Raw genomic sequence first — 21,359 nt, 5'->3', positions numbered from 1 at the left:
CTGTGGCCTCAGAGATACGTGTCGGAAGTAGTGAGAGTCCAAACTAAAAAGGGTGCCAAACCTCTGCAGGCTTCCTTTAAAATTAGGTGGGCTGGCTGGCTAGCTCTTAAGCTACATACTGTGGCTCCAATGGTGCAAACCCTTTGCTGCTCCACCGCTGGAAACAGAAACAGACAACCTGATCCAAAGGGGGAAGTGTCTGACACCGGCGTCAAAGCGCTGATCGCACTAGCTGCTTACCCTGTCATCAGGCAGACTGGCTTGAAGGGAGCTCTCCCGCCATGGCTGTAATTCCGCCGAGTGCCTCCACCTCATTGCGTAATAGGAGAAGGCAGTCTGCTCACCTCTTCTCCTGACACGGCTATGAGGAACTTTAGCAGCGGTCCCCTCCAGTCACAGAGGGAGAAGCCGGTCGATGAGAAGTCAGTCTCCTGTCAGCCATCTGATCGAAATCGGCAATTAGGTCCGTCCTGAGCGTGCCCGGTGCGGCAATAATGGCGCCAAGAACACCAGCCGCTGTGAGCAAAGCGGGCCACCTGTCACAGTATGAGAGCCCCTACTGTGGCCTTAACTGCTCCTAGCGCGCCAACCACGATCTCTGCAGCTCAGGCAGCCTGGCTCAGGAAAAGCGCTCCTGCTGAGGCTGTAATGGTGCATAGCGCACCCGCTGCTCCAGCTCCAATCGGGCAGGATGGCTGCTATGAGCACTCCTGCCACGGCTATAAGGTGTCAGTGCGCCAGCCGCTCCAGCCTCCATTCTAGCAGTCTGGCTCCTAATGAGCGCTCCTGCCGCGGCTGTAATGGCACCTAGCATGCCCGGCGTTACATCCACAATTCGGGCAGCCTGGCTCCTGCTGCAGCTGTAAAGGCGCCTAGCACGTCAGCTGTTCCTCCGCAGTTCGGGTAGCCGGGCTCTTAATGAGCACTCCTGATATGGCTAAAGGGTGCCTAACACACCAGCCACTGTATTACAGTTTGGACAGCCTGGCTCTTGTGAGCACTCCTGTCGTGGCTGAGGTGGCACCTTAAGCGTCTGCCACTCTGCTGCAATTCGGGCAGCCTGGCTCCTAATGAGCACTCCTGCCGTGGCTGTAATGGCGTCTAACGCACCAGCCACTTTCTCTGCGGGTAGAGCAGCCTGGCTTGCCATGAGCACTCCTGCCGCAGCTCTTGAGGCGCCAAAGCACTGGCCGCCATCAGTATGCCTAGACGAATCTAGGCAGTGACTGAGTCCCTTTCAGCAGGTGCAGACTAATGCCAGGGGCAACCTGTTAGCAGGCAATGCCCCCTCCACTAAGCGCGGGAACGGCAGGGACCTTGGCTGAAATCCAAGCCGGTAGGGAGGATTACCAGCGGACCAGTAATCTCCCAGATCGCTCACCAGCGATAGCTGAGCCTGGCTCCGGAAGTTCGTCCAAATAGCTCTCATCTTTTTCATGAAAGAAATCCAAGAATGGGTGAGTCTCTTTCCTCAGTCTCAACTCATGGAAGACCGAGTTGAACTGGGGAGTGCCCAGGACAGGAGTAGGCATGGCCAACATAGTTTGACTCAGTCTCCAAGCAGAGAAGCAGAGCACTACCCATGCCTGGATGATCTTCCCTGACATGCTGGAGAAGATTTACTTTTACGACTTTTAATAAAGTTAATTCTTAAATAATAATGGTGCTTGTTTCAACCTGTCAACAGGAGACAGGTCTAATGTTTTCTGACCACACAAAGTTCCTAGGATTGGAAGTGAGTTTAGCCTGCCAACAAAAGTGCGTATAGTCAAAGCTATGGTTTTCCCAGTTGCAATGTATGGCTGTGAAGGTTGGACCATAAGAGAGGCTGAGCGCCAAAGAATTGAGGCCTTTGAACTCTGGTGCTGGAGAAGACTCCTGCGAGTCCCTTGGACTGCAAGGTGAACAAACAAGTCAGTTCTAGAGGAGATCAACCCTGACTGCTCTTTAGAAGGTCAGATCCTGAAGGTGAAACTGAAATACTTTGGCCACCTAATGAGAAAGAAGGACTCACTGGAGAAGAGCCTAATGCTGGGAAAGATTGAGGGCAAAAGAAGAAGGGGACGACAGAGAACAAGGTGGCTGGATGGAGTCACTGAAGCAGTAGGCATGAGTTTAAATGGAATCCAAAGGATGGTAGAGGACAGGAAGGCCTGGAGGAATGTTGTCCATGGGGTTGCGATGGGTCGGACACGACTTCACAACTAACAACAACAAATTTATCATTATCAGCACCGTCACCACTCTCATGCCTAGTTTAGTACCAACTGCTTGGGTACAAAAGCTTCCTCTCTTAGGCAAATCAATGTTAAAGGAAGAGCAAAGGCAAAACTCTTCCTTCCTCCCGGAAGGTGAATGCTTGCAGCAGAAAGTACTACATAGGCAATAACCAAAAGTAGTAGCAAGGCCTGCATGAATGGGGGTCCAGCTCCTGAATATGCAAAGTGTTAAATTAGATAATTTACCTTCTAACTCTACAGTTCTATGATTCTGCAAGTTAGCTGTCACCATAGATCCATCAGATTAAACTCTAACACATAAATGTGTGATATACTTCCAGTGGATAAGAATCAAATTCAGGTGAGTCATATTTTGGTTTAATAAGAGATCTAAAACTTTATGAAGTTTCTAACCATAATTATCTGATCCACAGACAAAATTAAAAGTAGCTCATTATATCTATGTAAAATATCTGGAAAAAAGTATTAGTAATACTTTTTAATTAGCAATAGCACTGTTAATGTCATCAGCATTAAAAAATCCTTTTTGATAATTTATTTAATCAGAATTATTGTATATCTGCTTTATTATAGGTAGACCTTGACTTAACCACCACAACTGGGACCAAAATTTCTGTTCATAAACAAGGTGATTAAGTGAATTACGCCTGATTTTATGACCTTTTTGCACTGTTAAGAAAATCACTGCAGTTAATTAATCGTGTGGATGTTAAGTGAATCTGACTTCCTCCACTTTGGAAGCTGGTAGGAAAGGTCCCAGGTGGTGATCTTTGCAGATGTTGCAATTGTTATACATACATGCTGAAGTGTCTAAATTTTGATTCTGTGACCATGGGGATGCTGCAATGGTTGTAAGTATGAAGATGGTAGTCCTTGAATTACAGCAGTTCATTTTGTCAATGTTCGAAGTTACAACAGCACTGAAAAAAGTAACTTATGACCATTTTTCACACTTATGATCGTTGCAGCATCCCCATGGTCACTTGATTTACATGTGGCTGCTTGACAACTGGTTCATGTTTATGTCACTTGCAGTGTCCCGGTGGTCATGTGATAATCTTTTGCAACCTTCTGACAAGCAGTGTCAATGGGGAATCCAAATTCACTTCACAAACATGTCACTAACTTAACAACTGCAGAGGTTCATTTAACAAATGTGGGAAGAAAAGTCATAAAATGGGGCAAAACTCACTTAACAAATTTCCCACTTAGCAATTTAAATTTTGGGCTCAATTGTGGTTATAAGTTGAGGACCACCTATAACTTTAAACAGTTGCTAACTGAATGGTTGTAAATTGAGGACTGCCTGTATGAATTTCTGCTTATGTACATTTGACTAATAAGTGTTTTTTTCTCTTGAACAGGAATATGAGTTTAAAAGTGACTTAACATTTTAAATTACAGGTATCGGTCTTCTTTCTTGATTTCCTCTTTCTCTTCATTTCATACATACGTATTTTTCTTTTCCTACTTTCATTCAGTAATTCATGTTCTGTACTATTTAGTTCTCTTACATTTCAACTTGTAATCTTGCACCTCCTATGGTTGTCTCCATGTGGAACCACAGAAATTGAATTCCATTGTTCATCATGCCTTTGATCAGTCAAAATCTTTACATAATTTTAACACCAACACAAAAACTGCCTGTTTCTAATCTAACTCAGGGTTGCACTTAATTTTTCTCATTCTTCTCTTTATTTTAATGCTAATTAAAAATTAAAATCTAAAATATTGCCTTACCATGTTGTGTCTTCCTCCATTCTTCTTTTGGCACAGTGAGTTATTACTCTAGGACTGTTTATACAGTTTGTGGGTCTGCTTGCATTCATTCCCCTTAAAAAAAATAGAAGTCTCTGTTGAACATTTCTAAGGAAAAAAAACCTGACAAACTACAAAAATGCAAGTAGAAATGAAGTGAGCACAAAATTTACTGAAGCTTACTGATAAAAAGTATTATTATAATCACAAGAAAACAAGAAAAATACTGGGTAAGTATATTTATACTTAGCAGTTGGTTTGATATATTGTTTATAAAACCTGTCAAATATTTTTTAGGTGTTTCTTTATAAATGAAATATTATAGATTGCTATGTGCCCTGGAAAAGATATTGATCAGTTAAAATTATGTGTGTTATTTATTTTATTTATTTGATTTCTATAGCCGCACATCCCAAAAAATGAATCTTGGCATCCTGTTGGATTAACCTACAAGATCGCGTACAGGTAGTCCTCAACTTACAACCATTCATTTAGTGACTGTTCAAAGTTATAATGGCTTTGAAAAGAGTGACTTATGACCATTTTTCACATTTATGATCGTTGCAGCATCCCATGGTCACTTGATTTACATGTGGCTGCTTGACAACTGGTTCATGTTTATGTCACTTGCAGTGTCCCGGTGGTCATGTGATAATCTTTTGCAACCTTCTGACAAGCAGTGTCAATGGGGAATCCAAATTCACTTCACAAACATGTCACTAACTTAACAACTGCAGAGGTTCATTTAATGACCATAGTGATTCTCTTAATGACCACAGCAAAAAGTCATAAAACTGAGCATGATTCACTTAACAAATTTCCCACTTAGCAATTTAAATTTTGGGCTCAATTGTGGTTATAAGTTGAGGACCACCTATAACTTTAAACAGTTGCTAACTGAATGGTTGTAAATTGAGGACTGCCTGTATGAATTTCTGCTTATGTACATTTGACTAATAAGTGTTTTTTTCTCTTGAACAGGAATATGAGTTTAAAAGTGACTTAACATTTTAAATTACAGGTATCGGTCTTCTTTCTTGATTTCCTCTTTCTCTTCATTTCATACATACGTATTTTTCTTTTCCTACTTTCATTCAGTAATTCATGTTCTGTACTATTTAGTTCTCTTACATTTCAACTTGTAATCTTGCACCTCCTATGGTTGTCTCCGTGTGGAACCACAGAAATTGAATTCCATTGTTCATCATGCCTTTGATCAGTCAAAATCTTTACATAATTTTAACACCAACACAAAAACTGCCTGTTTCTAATCTAACTCAGGGTTGCACTTAATTTTTCTCATTCTTCTCTTTATTTTAATGCTAATTAAAAATTAAAATCTAAAATATTGCCTTACCATGTTGTGTCTTCCTCCATTCTTCTTTTGGCACAGTGAGTTATTACTCTAGGACTGTTTATACAGTTTATGGGTCTGCTTGCATTCATTCCCCTTAAAAAAAATAGAAGTCTCTGTTGAACATTTCTAAGGAAAAAAACCCTGACAAACTACAAAAATGCAGGTAGAAATGAAGTGAGCACAAAATTTACTGAAGCTTACTGATAAAAAGTATTATTATAACCACAAGAAAACAAGAAAAATACTGGGTAAGTATATTTATACTTAGCAGTTGGTTTGATATATTGTTTATAAAAGCTGTCAAATATTTTTTAGGTGTTTCTTTATAAATGAAATATTATAGATTGCTATGTGCCCTGGAAAAGATATTGATCAGTTAAAATTATGTGTGTTATTTATTTTATTTATTTTATTTTATTTTATTTTATTTTATTTTATTTATTTGATTTCTATAGCCGCACATCCCAAAAAATGAATCTTGGCATCCTGTTGGATTAACCTACAAGATCGCGTACAGGTAATCCTCAACTTACAACCATTCATTTAGTGACTGTTCAAAGTTATAATGGCACTGAAAAAAGTGACATAACTGGTCTTCGCACTTACAACTGGCACAGCATCCCATGGTCATGCGATCAAATTGGTAACTGCCACCGTATTTGATCATGCAATTGCCATTGGCAACTTTCCCAGCCAGCCTCCAACAGTTGAAGTCAACAGGGGAAGCCAGATTCGCTTATCAACTGTGTGGTTCATTTAATGACCATAGTGATTCTCTTAATGACCACAGCAAAAAAGTCATAAAACTGAGCATGATTCACTTAACAATTACCTCACTCAGCAATGAATTTCCAGTCCCAATTATGGTCGTAAATCAAGAATTACCTGTAAATTAATTAGAGAAGGTACAGATGCAAGTATTTCCAGAGTTTAATGCTGTATTACTGTTAATTTCCTGAGACACAACAGTTTGAAATATGGCTAAATAGTTTAACTTAATGTGGAATTATGTTTTACAAATACAACAAATCCTCTGATTATAACCAATATAAATCATTGTTCTCAATATATGATTCTCAATATTGAGAATATTTGCAAGAGTTCTATTTATGTATAAAAAAACTATATAGCCACCCAGCTTTATGCAACATAAACCTAGGCAACTTACGAATAATATGGTGGGTTGATTTCCACTTGCTATGTTATTCAACAATACAATATTTCCTCAACTTCAGTATCCATCTCTGTATTAATTTTTTACTTATTCATGAAGTGTACAAGCTGCCTCAATCAATCATGATTCCTATCTTACAAAATAAAGCACAAAGCATGAAAGCACAAAGATATCAAATGAGGGAAAAAGATTCTGGAGAAACAATGCCAATTTTTAAAACACACATACATAAACACATGAAGGTACATCAAACATACTAACCCAAAGACAACCAGGGGAAACAAACAGGTCTTGAAGGTTTGTTTAAATAAGGTCAGAATGGGGCCACATGAATCTCAGGGGAAATGCAGGTCTAGAGGGCAAGTACTGTTTTAGCAAGTACTTGATTTAAGTAATTCAGACTGCAATCTGTCTCTGAGGTACAAATATCAGAAGGCAGTTTTCCTACTTTTCTGACTGAATTAGCTGGCCAGAAAGTAACTTTGCAAGCAATTTGCACATGCAGGTACTTTTCTGGATGTAACTAATCTTATCAGTGAAGGAAGCGGTTACAGGGTACCGCTTAATCTGTAAAAGAGATACATAAACAAATAGGCTTATGTTCCCGGCACTGTTAATAAAGGCAATTCTGGTTCCTAGCAGATTCACGAGTATCTGGCTTTGTTGTTATGACTACTTGAGCCAAAATATTAGGATAAACATCAAAGAAAAAGTGCAAGATGCAGGCAAATGTGAAAAGAGGACCAGCATATCTGATCACTTTTGGAATACAGTTGCATATATGGATGGACTTCAATAGGATTTTTATTCCTAAATGCAAATGGAACTGGATAATAAAACAACATAAATTCAATTAGCTGCCACAAAAACAACCCTTGTTTGAATATTCTCATTTGCTTCATTTGCCAGCAGCCTTTCATGCAACTGTAATTACAAAAAAAGAAGAAGAAGAAGAAGAGACTGAAATAAGCCTCTAGATTATGAGTATTAACTTTGGAAAATTTCAGAGCCAAAAGGCAAATTTGAAGACATATCTTTTACAATCATACTACCCCCAAAAAACAATATATTAATTCTAATATATTTTTGGATTATACCTAACAATTCCATTAGGGCAAAAGAGAAAAGGGGTTTTATGCCAGACAACTGTCATGAAGCCTCTGAGTTCTGCCATACCACTGGTCTTTCCATTTCTAACATCCAATGTATTATAAAATCCAACATGCACCTACATATCATGTTTACCACCTGCAATTCTATGCTGCTTTCAGGCTGATAAGTATATGCTTGTAGGCTACAGCATATAGAGATATTTTTAGCTTTTAAAAAAAAAATGTATTGTTTTAGAATAGAAAATAAAATACAAAACAGTAAAACAAATGAACAAAACAAAACAAAAACATACCTTCAATCCTAACAACAACAACAACAACAACGGAAAAAAAAGTGTACAAAAAGGAGAAAAAGTGGTCAATTTTCTTTAGCCAACAGTCTGATGTTCAAATTACCCAACAGCTGATCACAAATAATTGGTGAACCAATGAATGCTCACTTTGATGGTTTCAAATGGTCAACTATGTACTGAATATACTGCTTTCAGAGATTACTGTGTATCATGAATTAAGAGCTTTTCTTCTCAAAAACAGAAGCAAGTAAATTTCTAGCAACCCCATATAGAATCCCTGTTTCTGTTCACATGTGATTATAAATATCAGACTGATGCTTTGCAAACTATTTCTTTCCAATAGGCTGCTATGCAACAATTGTAGGAGAAACTGGCTTTCTCCTACAGGAGAAATTGTTAACTATTAACTGAGAAGTTTCAAAAGCCTTCTGGTTTTTTGTCAGATTAGTGTTGCAAAAAGCATTTTAGCAAGCCCTACAAGGGTGTTGCGTGGCAGCAAATCCTGTGAGAGTACCATGCCAGCAGAATTGTATCTGCTGATTTTTTTTCCTTAGTTGGGTAGCATAAATGCTACAAAGGAACTATGAAAAATAGGAGTTGGCAGACAGAATCTCCAATGGGAAATAAAACTACCCACTGATGTAAGATGAACTTGCTGAAATGTGAATTTCATCCTTCTTTTTCTTTGAAGCAGAGGAGAGAAAAGCAAATGGTTTTTCCAGGGTGGCAAAGAGAAGGAACTTTGAGAAATGTGTGTTTCATCAGCATTGCACAGACAATGGGGCCTATTAAGTTCAAGAGGAAGTGAAAAAACAAAATATGAAAGCTTAAAAAGTTGAAGTGTAGTATATTTCTAATCAATGTTAAAGGTGAAGAGAGAAAAAAGAATCTTGCTGATATAATAAATAAAGGCATTGAAAAAGATAGCACTCTTCTATCAATTAATCTTCCCCAAAGCCAGCACAAATTGCCTTTGTTTGTATTTCTGAATGCATGCCAGGACAGTTGGCGTTACCATATTATGCCCCAAAGCTGTGCAAAGTAGAAAGAACTAGACTCAAAAGCAGCATTGAGAACTTAACTTCATAATTTATACACTATTAACCTTTAACTTCATAATATCATACACTACTATTTAATTTTATAATAATATACACTATTCGCCTTTAAAGAATAGAATGAATAGAATAGAATATAATTTTTTATTGGCCAAGTGTGACAAGGAATTTGTCTTGGTGCATATGCTCTCAGTGTACATAAAGGAAAAGATACGTTCATAAAGGTACAACAATTACAACACAAATGATGGTCAATATATCAATATAAATCATAAGGATTGCCAGCAACAAAGTTACAGTCATACAGTCATAAGTGGAAATAGATTAGTGATGGGAAATTGTGAAGGTTAAGTCAGCAATACCCAGCTTTGTTTCTAGCTCTTTTAAACAATATTGTAAGAATTTTTGTAAGATAGCCATCTTTCTAAAAGGATTACATAAGTCTAGACTAGATTTTTTTAGCATACTGGCTGGGGAATTCTGGGACTTGATATCCACACATCTTAACGTTGCTATAGATGGAAGCACATGTCTACGAAGTATTTGATATTTACTACCAGTGCAGGACAATGCAAATTATTAGTTACTTTGGAAAGAATAATAATGAGATACCCAAGAAAGCCCCTTTCTATTGTAGCACCTGCCCTCTTGAAAATCATAGTCCCAAGATCTATGTTGCACAAACTGAAATAAACCACTGCTGCTGGACTTGGATGACTTTGGCAGTTTTGATAAGCTTTTCAGTTCAGCAAAACAAAATAAAAAGAATCTTTTTGCACATAAAAAAAAGCAGGAAAGAGATTATTCAAAAAGCATTATTAGTAGAAAGAGGCTGACCTCAACCTGCTATGGGTTTCTACATTTTTTAGCTATTTCAAAAGGCAACCTGCCAAGGATGGTTTTCTTCAGTGTCTGCCTAGTGATGCAGGAGGATTTTCTGAGTTTACAGTGGATTCTCAGTCAGAAGACAAGGCTTTGCAATTTATTTTAATTCTTCCATTCCTGGGCCATATTGTATAAAGCACTTTCAGCATTTTTGTTGTGGGTTATTAAAACAAAATCCAGAATATGTAATATGATGCTCTAATGCTCCACCGAGAACCAGTGTTCATAACCCCGCTCCCTTTGTCTATAAAGTGTCTGTTAAGACTGTATGTATTTGTTTTTGTTTGTTTAGATTTATTGTTCACCCAACTCGAATGTATTCTGGACAATGTTTAAAACTAGGGAAAACTGTTTAAAAAACAGCTTAAAAATAATGAATCCTAGAGGTAGCGCTGACTAAAGAAATCTAATAGACAGCAAAAACAGCAACACAAAACAGGGGCCACTGAACAAATAATAAAAAACAGTCCCAAACCTGGGACCAAAGCCAGATTTCCAAGGCTTTTTGGAACCCCATGAGAGAGGGTACCATTCTTATTGCAGAGGGGATGCTCTTCCCGAAGTGGCGGCTACAAAAAAGAAGCTACATTTCCTCAGTCCCACAAGAAGGGGACCTGGAACACACCCATTCTTCTGGTTCATATTGGGCAGGCATAAGCAGTCTAAGACAAGCAATTTCTCAGATCCCTAGCCCTATTTTATTCAGGGCTTTATAATTAACAACCAGCACTTGAATTGCACTCAGAAACCAACTAGCAATCAATATAGTTCACATAGCCAAGGTGAGAAATGAATACACAAAGAGGCGCCCAATACTGCTTATGTTGTTGTGCCAGCTTCTGGGGTTTAAGAATGCTGTCCATTAATGCAACTCCATTATCTGTAGGTTTATAAACAGAAAAGGGTCTACTAGCAGTAGAATGTGTCAATTCAAAGGCATGAAGAAAAAAGGAAAACATTAAGTTATTATGGAAAACCAATAAACATAATGTAGAAGCATCTATAATCATGCAAAAAGGTAACTTTTTTTAAACATATGTGGATAGATCAATGTATTATTTGCATTCAAAAATATATAAAGTGAAAATTGATGTAATAGAACAAAAAAACAAGATAGGCATCTATAACCTTCTTTCAGAGAGCAATTTCAATCTAGATTTGGGAATACTGCATACATTAGCAACAAAGATAAAATCAAACTAAATTTGTCTGAGGTTTCAATAGAACAGGTTCATCCCAGATCCTCTCTAGTGATGTTATAATAATCTGCATCCAATCTGCTTCACCCAGTTCTAATTTTAACTATTTGAGATAGCAATAAATGTAGGAATTTACTTACATGTTACATATGTGAAATTTCTAGTTACTTTTTATTTAAATTACAGAATGGGCTACAAAATATAAACAATGTATGATATTTCTTAAATTAGTATATACGGCTTATACTCGAGTCCCCAGTTTACCCCAGTTTTTGGGGTAAAATTGGGACCTCGGCTTATATTCGAGTATATACGGCTTATACTCAGTTTTGTTTTTTAAGCCTCGGCTTATACTCGAGTATATACGGCTTATACTCGAGTTGTTTTTTTTTTTTCTCTTTTTCACATTTTAAGCCCTGCCGGTGCAGTGAGAGGGCGGGCGGGGAGCCAGCCTTCTCAGCTGAGGGAGGAGGGTTTCAACCGTAGGTGCCTCATTTCCCACCCTCGGCTTATACTCGAGTCCCCAGTTTACCCCAGTTTTTGGGGTAAAATTGGGGACCTCGGCTTATACTCGGATCGGCTTATATTCGAGTATATACGGTATATTCTCTTTAGCAATATTGTTGAAAGAGATCCAGTATCTCTATGTTGAAATATATTGAAAAGGTAAAATAATATCAATAAGATACTTACTTTTTCACATGACTGTATATTCACTTATGTGGGAGGACTAGTTAACCCATAATCCTCAACTAAAGATTGGAGTATACTTAAATATGTTTGTTACATCTGTCTCTAACATAATTTCTAGCATAATCAACAGGAAGAAAAGATTTCCCTTTTCTGGTATTAAAAAAAGTAATTATAGAAAAATCAATCAATTACTGTTTTCAGAAGAATTAATACGTAAGCAATTTCAAAAGGAATCAAAGCAGAGGATTTTTTAAAAGACTATAAAAATATTATTTTGATTTAGATACAAAAACTGTGAAGCAATCCATTCATTTGTCATCCAGAATTCTAACCTTATATTGCCAAATTCATAGCAGCTGGCGAAACTCAGCAGCAAACTTTCAGTTATCTTGCAAAACCAATCAGGTCAGACCTCATTAGAATTTGGATTGGAGACCCCTTGGAAATCCCAAGGCTGGGAAGCTGAGAAAAACATGTCAGAATAAGGCAATGGCAAACCACTTCCATATCCTGGCCAAAAAAACAAAATGGATTGTGTAGTCGCCAGAAGTTAAGTTCAACTTAGCTCAAAGGACGTTTACTTCTTTATTGCCAATATAATATTGTATTAAGAAATGCACTCTTTGGGGACCTGAACTATGAAGTTTCACTATACAATCATGAAGTCTTGCTGGCTGTAAATCCCATTATTGATTGCTTCCAGATGATCAACTCCTGACCTAATGTTGCCATTTAAAAGGCATTTTGCAGAAAAGGCACTCTACAGCATCAGGTTGAGTCCTGCACATTCCAGTGGCATACTTCAGTCTACCATTGGTATCATTGTTACTTGTGCAGAAGATGGGAAAATTAGCAAAGGACTGACCAGCATCCAAGCCTCTAGGTTTTGCCACAATAACATCTCATCAATACAGATTTCTTATATGGTTGACCCTTTTCAGTTACTAGTAACTTCTTCTATATTAACCCTACCACATGACAGAAATTTACTATTTCTTGCTTTAGAGAAAAAAATTCTGGATTTTTCAATGTAGTCTTTATTACTGGAAACACAGAGAAACTTCATACCAAAGAAACCATGTTGAGACTCTAGAAAGAGTGCAGAGAAGAGCAACAAAGATGATTAGGGGACTGGAGGCTAAAACATATGAAGAACGGTTGCAGGAACTCGGTATGTCTAGTTTAATGAAAAGAAGGGCTAGGGGAGACATGATAGCAGTGTTCCAATATCTCAGGGGTTGCCACAAAGAAGAGGGAGTCAAACTATTCTCCAAAGCACCTGAGGGTAGAACAAGAAGCAATGGGTGGAAACTAATCAAGGAGAGAAGCAACTTAGAACTAAGGAGCAATTTCCTGACAGTTAGAACAATTAATCAGTGGAACAAATTGCCTGCAGAAGTTATGAATGCTCCAACACTGGAAATTTTTAAGAAAATGTTGGATAGCCATTTGTCTGAAATGCTGTAGGGTTTCCTGCCTGGGCAGGGGGTTGGACTAGAAAACCTCCAAGGTCCCTTCCAACTCTGTTGTTGTTGTTGTTGTTGTTGTTATAAATGTGTGAATTCTGTTAGTCAGATACAACATGCATGCTGGTGTCTATACATTTATATTTAATTTTTGTTAGATTTACAGTACAGTATATTCTACCTTTCCACAGTATTCTTTTCCCCATTTTTTCTGTACAACAGCCCTGTGAGATAAGGGCTAAGGGACACTGACTGATCAAAGTCATCCAGTGAACTTCCATTAACCACATTCGGTTAGAATAAAAAAAATACCCAAGTATCCATTGATCAGAGAACATTTTAAAGCCTGAGATTCATATGTCTATGTGTCTATATACATATATAGAGATAAGGCAAGCAGGCAGATAGGCAGGACTAATTTCATACATATCTTCTAGACTATCATCTTCTAATTTAAGGCTGTATAAAAGTGATTTAGAGTGCAATCTATATTGGATTGCCTTCAACTCTGGGTCACCATTTTTCAAACGCAGCTGTTGCTTGATTGAAGCTGTGTTTATAATGTGTTAAAATGTCATACACCAATGCAAAGTGTTATCATTGCAGAAGAAACTGAGGATGTTGAAGATCATGTGTTTTATTATCTGAACTTGCAGGAACACTATATGCTACAGGTTTCTGCAATCTGGGAAAAGTTGAAGGCTGCTTTAGGTTTTTTTTTTAAAAAATGACAAAATCATAGATATGAAGGTATATGGATTTTTTTTTAAAAATTGCCATTTTTAAGTACTTGTGTGCTAAAAATTAAACTTAAAGAAAAGTGATGGCTGACCCTCAACACAAATGTCTGTCTGCAAATGTTATCCTCAGACATAAGGTGAACATGGGAAGAAAATGTTACAAAACCAGTTCTGCTACTGTACTCTAAAGATACTTCTACTGATATGAATTACAGTACCACTTAATTAGAATATGCATTATTCAGCAATACATGGAAACTAAACTCAAAGATAACATTCCTATGATCACAATTGGAGGGGGATATATTTAAAAATAAACCAACATATGCCATATTTCTCAATGTTATGGAATTCACTACTGTATCTATTTCATTTTAATTTTGTCAACACTCAATTATAATTTGCAGATAACCCTTTTGAGTGCCGATATGTTATATTTGCATATTTTTTGCTAGGAAGAAATATGGTTTAAATAAGAGAATAGCAATAGCATTTAGATTTTATATACAGGTCCATAGTGCTTTACAGCACTCTGTGAGTGGTTTTACAGTATCAGCATATTTCTCCTAACAATCTGGGTCCTTCATTTTACAACCTCAGAAGAATGGAAGCCTGAGTCAATCTTCAACCTGTCAGGATCAAACTCCAGACTATGGGCATGCAATACTGCACTCTAACCACTGTACCACCAGAGCAAGAGATAAAGACTATTATTATTCCTATGCTACTATTAGCAAACTCTAAAGTAAAAAATGGAAAATATGTCGGCTCTAGTAATACCTGATCATCAAACTCTCCTTGTGAGCATGTGGACACAGTTACGTGATTTCCTTGATACCAATGTGAAATGAGGATCTTTTTCCATGATTTTTAACTTTCTAGTCTTATTGCTCTGGAATTTTCAGGAAGGTTCTATCCCAATATTAACCAAGTTTGACCCTATGTAGTTCTTGACCTCAGATAAACTTAACCAGGTACTACCACCTACTGAGATATTCTAGATACTACTCAACTACAGTATTTCAACTCTAGTCATGGTGGCTGCAGCTACTGAGACATCTCAATCCCATGAAAAAACTAGATAATCAAGAAGAGGAACAAAGCCTTTTGTGTCTAAAGGCTAGTTAAAGAACAAACAAAACACACACATGGTCATGAAAAATTGCAGCAGGATAGCGATGACTTCTCTGAATACAGGCCAGAATTTCACTCCTTAAAAGTGCTTAAAAGTCTGTGCTGACCAATTGGCCCCCATCTTCACCCATATCTTCAATAAATCACTAGAGATGTGCTATGTTCCTTCTTGCTTCAAACGCTCTACCATCATTCCAGTTCCGAAGAAGCCCACCATCAAGGAACTGAATGACTACAGACCAGTTGCTTTAACGTCTGTAGTCACGAAAGCCTTTGAGAGGCTAGTGCTTTCCTATTTGAAAACCATCACGGATCCGCTGTTAGACCCCTTGCAATTTGCATACTGAGCAAATAGATCAACAGATGATGCTGGTAATAAGGCTCTGCACTACATCTTACAACATCTTGAATCTCCAAAGACCTATGCAAGGGTCCTCTTTGTAGACTTTAGTTCAGCATTCAATACCATCATTCCAGACACTCTTCTAACTAAGCTAAACCAGCTACAGGTACCTGAACAGACTTGTAAGTGGATCACAAGCTTCCTAACAAACAAGAAGCAGCAGGTGAAGCTAAGCAGGATCACATCAGATACCTGTACAATTAGCACAGGAGCCCCCCAAGGCTGTGTGCTCTCCCCACTTCTCTTCTCTCTGTATACCAATGACTGCATCTCCAACTATTCATCTGTTAAACTACTGAAGTTTGCAGATGACACAACAGTGATTGGTCTCATTCGAGACAATGACGAATCCACATATAGACAAGAGATCAAACGACTAACCTTGTGGTACGACCGTAATGATCTGGAACTGAACACACTCAAAACTGTAGAAATGGTGGTAGACTTTAGGAAAAACCCTCCCATGCTTCCACCTCTCACAATACTAGACAACACAGTACCAACAGTAGAAACCTTCAAATTTCTAGGTTCTATCATATCGCAAGATCTAAAATGGACAGCTAACATCAAAAACGTCATCAAAAAAGGACAACAAAGAATGTTCTTTCTGCGCCAACTCAGGAAGCTCAAACTACCCAAGGAGCTGATGATCCAGTTCTACAGAGGAATTATTGAGTCTGTCATTTGCACCTCTATAACTGTCTGGTTTGGTTCTGCAACCCAACAAGAAAGACACAGACTTCAGAGGATAATTAGAACTGCAGAAAAAATAATTGCTACCAACCTGCCTTTAATTGAGGACCTGTACTGCACAATCAAGAAGGCTGTGAAAATATTTACAGATCCCTCACATCCTGGACATAAACTCTTTCAACTCCTACCCTTAAAACGACGCTATAGAGCACTGCACACCAGAACAACTAGACACAAGAACAGTTTTTCCCCGAAGGCCATCACTCTGCTAAACAAATAATTCCCTCAACACTGTCAAACTATTTACTAAATCTACACTACTACTAATCTTCTCATTGTTCCCATCACCAATCTCTTTCCACTTATGACTGTATGACTGTAACTTTGCTGCTGGCAATCCTAATGATTTATATTGATATATTAACCATCATTTGTGTTGTAAATGTTGTACCTTGATGAAGGTATCTTTTCTTTTATGTACACTGAGAGCATATGCACCAAGACAAATTCCTTGTGTGCCAACTACACTTGGCCAATAAATTCTATTCTATTCTATTCTATTCTATTCTATTCTATTCTATTCTATTCTATTCTATTCTATTCTATTCTTCTTCCAGTTTTGGTTGCTGAGAATTTAGCAAAATAGACACACTATTGGAGGTTTAATATATCTACTTATTCATTAAAAATAGAAAATTGCACCAACTTATTTCAGTGTTTTCTCACCAAATTTCAGAAGTCTTAGGAGATTGTGTGGAGTGAAAAAAGCTACACAGGTGTAGTCATTGGTGACCATGACTGATTTAGACCCAATGGCTATGTTACTGTATTAACAAAATCAACTTTTTGCACAGACTAAGGCATTCCCTTTTTATTTCATTTTGAAAACTTAAACTATGACACATTACAGATCTATTTATCAGATTAGAGGGTACTCATCAACATAATATCACTGAAAGTGTATGTTTGCCACATCTGATCACACTTAATCATTATGATGATAAACCATATCACTTGAAATACTGAAGTCCATCTTCAATCAGTTCCCAAGTGAAATCTTATGCTGATGCACTATCTTGAAAGAGAAAGCATCTCCAAAAGTTTATTACTGTCTTTTATTTCATAAGTTCATAAGTTTCATAAGTTATTTGGTTTTATGCACTGAAAATTTTTTGATTTTTAAAATATTTGTAAAGCTGTTTAAAAATAAGTACTCTGATAAAATAATCATATATATTTGCTTCAGTAGTGGGTTCCACTTATCTTAGCTACTGGTTCAGACCAGAAGCGCTCCCATGCGCACGCTTACTTCATTCGCACACAGCGCTTCTGTGCATGCACAGAGCATCCATGATGGGCGGGTGAGTGGAGCCTCCCACCGCCACCACTACCAGTTCACCCAAATCGGGGCAAAACGGTAGAAACCCACCACTGATTTGCTTGGGAGATTTTATTTTATATTGTTTCCAAGTCTACTGTATGCCTTGCATTGTTACAATGATGTAGACTTTGTCTACTAATATAAAAATATGTTCTGTTGTATGTTTTGCTAAAAACCAAAGTACAATTGAGATTTGTTACAATTGATCATTGGACTGTGGTGCACAGATTGTCACATTAACCAATGGCTATTTTATTCTGTTATACTAAGGGCTATATAGAATAATCACAAGCTTGATTTCCTACAGAATGGGGTACAAACTATTGGCATTTTTATTAATTTTGAAATGCAAATATATTTGCATTAAAAAGTTCTGAATGCTACTTTCAGTTCTTTGGAAATATTATTATAGGCCAGATGTGGACAAGATTTGTTGATTAGAGTCCACATTTAATGTCTGAAGGAGGTCAATAGCTACAGAGGGTGCAATTGTTATACAAGACGAATGGAGCTGCATCACACACATTGGTACAAACAGGATTTTTCTGACTTTTTCAGCCTCCTTTTAAGGCTGAATTAAGCCTACATACCTTTAGTTGGAGTTTTCCTGGCTTTCAGAGATCAATACCGAAATAAAGATCACATTTTTTGACAGAGGTTTCAGTTTGCCCTCCAGCAAGGCTTCCTCAACTCAACAGCTTAGAAGTGAAGACTGTTTTGCAATATGTATAGTCTCTGTGGAATTTGAATTCTTTGGGGTTAGTAACTGCAGACTTCTTGAAAAGTATTGATTTGATTGCTGGTTGGGAATGGTGCTAGTTCTATTCTTATTAAGGCTATTTTTCATCTTAAAAGGATGGGAGATCATTTTAGCATTGCACCAAGCTAACAGTTTGCAATGGTACAATTAAAGTCTGCAATTGTGGGACTGCATGTCTATCCTTGTTACAGCTAGGTATCTGGGTAATATGCTAGAGAGAATACAATTCCAAAGGTTTTTGAGGATGGCCACTCAATTCACAAGACTGTGTTCATATAAATTCTATTCTACTGCCATTTTCAGCATGTTATAGTTATCAAAATAGCTAGTATCATTCTGATTTAAAAGATATATAAAGCAATTGTGGTCATGAGGTATCTTGTTAAAGGAGGTATTTGTGGTTCTCTGGAACCTGCTTAACTCCTAACACAGACAGTGGTGAAGGATGCTGGCAGCTGTAGTTCATCAACCCCAGGCGAACCTAAGGACTTTGAGCATCTGTAGAACATGGATCTAATAGGAACAGATGGATGCCATGTATATTCAGCTCCAGCCTCCAGGATAAATGTGTTGTACTGGGCTGTACAAAAGGATAATGTGTAAAGATTTCTTAAGCAAGCCATTTTTTTTTCCCTGTACGTTTTTTATTCTTTTCAAAGAAAGGCTGCAAGAATAAACAAGATAAGCCAGTAGGAGTATCCATGTGCCTTGAAATTTTCTCAGGGGCCTCCCCAGGCAGCGGTAACTTTTATCGGTTGCATGTAAATACTTTTTGGGTTTAATCACTTCACAAAGATAAGACTCCTAGCACTTGCTGCTTCACCGTCCAAGGGTTTTTTGTTTTTTTTACTGCAATGTGTAAGCCGCTCCGCTTCTGCAACTAGAAAACGGCCGGGATTATCCATTAGTTCGAAGCCGGTTAAGGATTGAGTTCAGGAACACGTGAGCGTCAGTCTCCGAGACACAGACTGTAACTGAGTAGGAAGCAGCATAACGGAGGGTTTCTGCGGCACAACACATGCAGGAGGGGGGACCACCACCAATGCTCAACCTTCTCTCCCACCCACTCCCGCAAAAAAAAACAACACCCTGGTCTGAGTTGCGGGGAATTTTTCAAACTTCCCCAAGTTAGGCGTATGATGGGGGGGGGGAGAATTCTGAGAGCGCAGCTCCGCTTCTGTAGGGACACAAACTGATTCGGGTTTTCCAACGGTTGCTTTTCGGTCGCCAGGATCTCCCCTGCCCTGCCTGGGGCGAGAGTCTCCTTTGACAGGCGGCAGCTGAGTTCCCGCCTCGCCCCCAACGAACTCTCCCTCTTTCCCCCCTCCCTCCACCCTCCAGGTCTTCCCCAGCGACCCTCCCTGCGCGGAAGCCTCACCTGGTGCTTTCGGGCTCTTCCTCGCCCCCCTGCATGAGATCCTCAGAGCTGCGGGCTAAGGGCGGCAAAGGCTCCTCCTGGCCGATCCCGCAGCCACCTGGCAGCTAGCCGCGCGGTTGGGGGGGAAAGTCTCGGGGCGTGACGTGGGTCCACTTTCCCCCGCCCCCACGAAGAACTTTTTCTGCGTGCGGCGCGGATGGTTCGGCAAGAGGCGGCTCTGGCTCTATAACCGCAAAAGCAGCTCTCCCAGCCGGGCATCAGCGTGCGCCCGCCCGCCCACACACGCACACTCACCATCCCCACAACGCGAGAATAACAGGAATAATAGTCTTCTCCCCCCAACCCCCCCGGCCAGTCAGCCTTGAGGTTGGGACTTGTGTCCCCGCCCCTTGGCTCGGCTTCCCTGCAACTGACACCCGCCTCACACTTTTGAAAGAGCGAGAGCGGCCCGAGGAGTCGTTGAAGCGCGTGCCCCGTTATGATGGTGAGGGGGGGGCGGGAAGGCGTATTATTATCGCAGCCTCGTGAGCCTTTTTGGTAGCGGGGAGGCTTTAACTCCCGACAATGAGCTTCCCGGCCAAAAACCGTTTATTTACATCTGGGCGGCCTGGAATCGTTTGCAAAAGCGCTTCGCCCGCGTCAATCAGTCCCCCTCTTTGACCCGGTTCTTTTCTTAGTGTTGTTCGCTTCCCCATTGTGATTTCGTTTCGTGTGATCCGCCCTTTTTGTTTTGTTTTTTGTTTAGAGGGTGTATTCAGAAGGAGTTCCCTCTTGGAAGTATCTGTGGTTATTACGTGTCGAGGTTTAATTTCTGAAAAGTGGTGGTGATGATGAGGGGAGATTCTAACTAATGGCGGAAATCCTGCCGTCGAGTCTCAAGAGACCGTCTTCCTATCCCGGAATGTAAAGACTGTGACTCAACGGCAAAGAAAAATAATTTTGCATTATTCTTGTTAATGGAGAACTTTTCTGCGTGCGGCGCGGATGGTTCGGCAAGAGGCGGCTCTGGCTCTATAACCGCAAAAGCAGCTTTCCCAGCCGGGCATCAGCGCGCGCCCGCCCACACACAAAACACCCACACGCGCACACTCACCATCCCCACAGCGCGAGAATAACAGGAATAATAGTCTTCTCCCCCCCACCCCGGCCAGTCAGCCTTGAGGTTGGGACTTGTGTCCCCGCCCCTTGGCTCGGCTTCCCTGCAACTGACACCCGCCTCACACTTTTGAAAGAGCGAGAGCGGCCTGAGGAGTCGTTGAAGCGCGCGCCCCGTTATGATGGTGAGGGGGGGCGGGAAGGCGTATTATTATCGCAGCCTCGTGAGCCTTTTTGGTAGCGGGGAGGCTTTAACTCCCGACAATGAGCTTCCCGGCCAAAAACCGTTTATTTACATCTGGGCGGCCTGGAATCGTTTGCAAAAGCGCTTCGCCCGCGTCAATCAGTCCCCCTCTTTGACCCGGTTCTTTTCTTAGTGTTGTTCGCTTCCCCGTTGTGATTTCGTTTCGTGTGATCCGCCCTTTTTGTTTTGTTTTTTGTTTAGAGGGTGTATTCAGAAGGAGTTCCCTCTTGGAAGTATCTGTGGTTATTACGTGTCGAGGTTTAATTTCTGAAAAGTGGTGGTGATGATGAGGGGAG

General features: G+C 39.5%; 1 protein-coding gene across 2 annotated transcripts in view; it reads right to left on the bottom strand.

Moving 5' to 3' along the window:
- ARHGEF3 (Rho guanine nucleotide exchange factor 3) overlaps window positions 1-20,033 on the bottom strand; it is a 192,212-nt gene extending 172,179 nt beyond the window's left edge. The window contains exons 1-2 of one of the 2 annotated variants that reach the window (XM_058166245.1): window positions 19,725-20,033; window positions 3,981-4,073 (exon numbers count right to left, since the gene is read on the bottom strand). In XM_058166245.1, coding sequence (XP_058022228.1) covers window positions 3,981-4,073; window positions 19,725-19,759 — 128 coding nt within the window. In that variant the 5' untranslated portion in view covers window positions 19,760-20,033. The remainder of the gene's footprint in view (window positions 1-3,980; window positions 4,074-19,724) is intronic. The other variant, XM_058166246.1, reaches the window with a different exon arrangement.
- Between the last annotated feature and the right edge of the window lie 1,326 nt (window positions 20,034-21,359).

The sequence above is a fragment of the Ahaetulla prasina genome, chromosome 2, assembly GCF_028640845.1.
Source record: "Ahaetulla prasina isolate Xishuangbanna chromosome 2, ASM2864084v1, whole genome shotgun sequence".
NCBI classification, from domain to species: domain Eukaryota; kingdom Metazoa; phylum Chordata; class Lepidosauria; order Squamata; family Colubridae; genus Ahaetulla; species Ahaetulla prasina.
The sequence above is the reverse complement of the archived record's forward strand: the minus strand, read 5'-3'. Positions and strand labels throughout refer to the sequence as shown.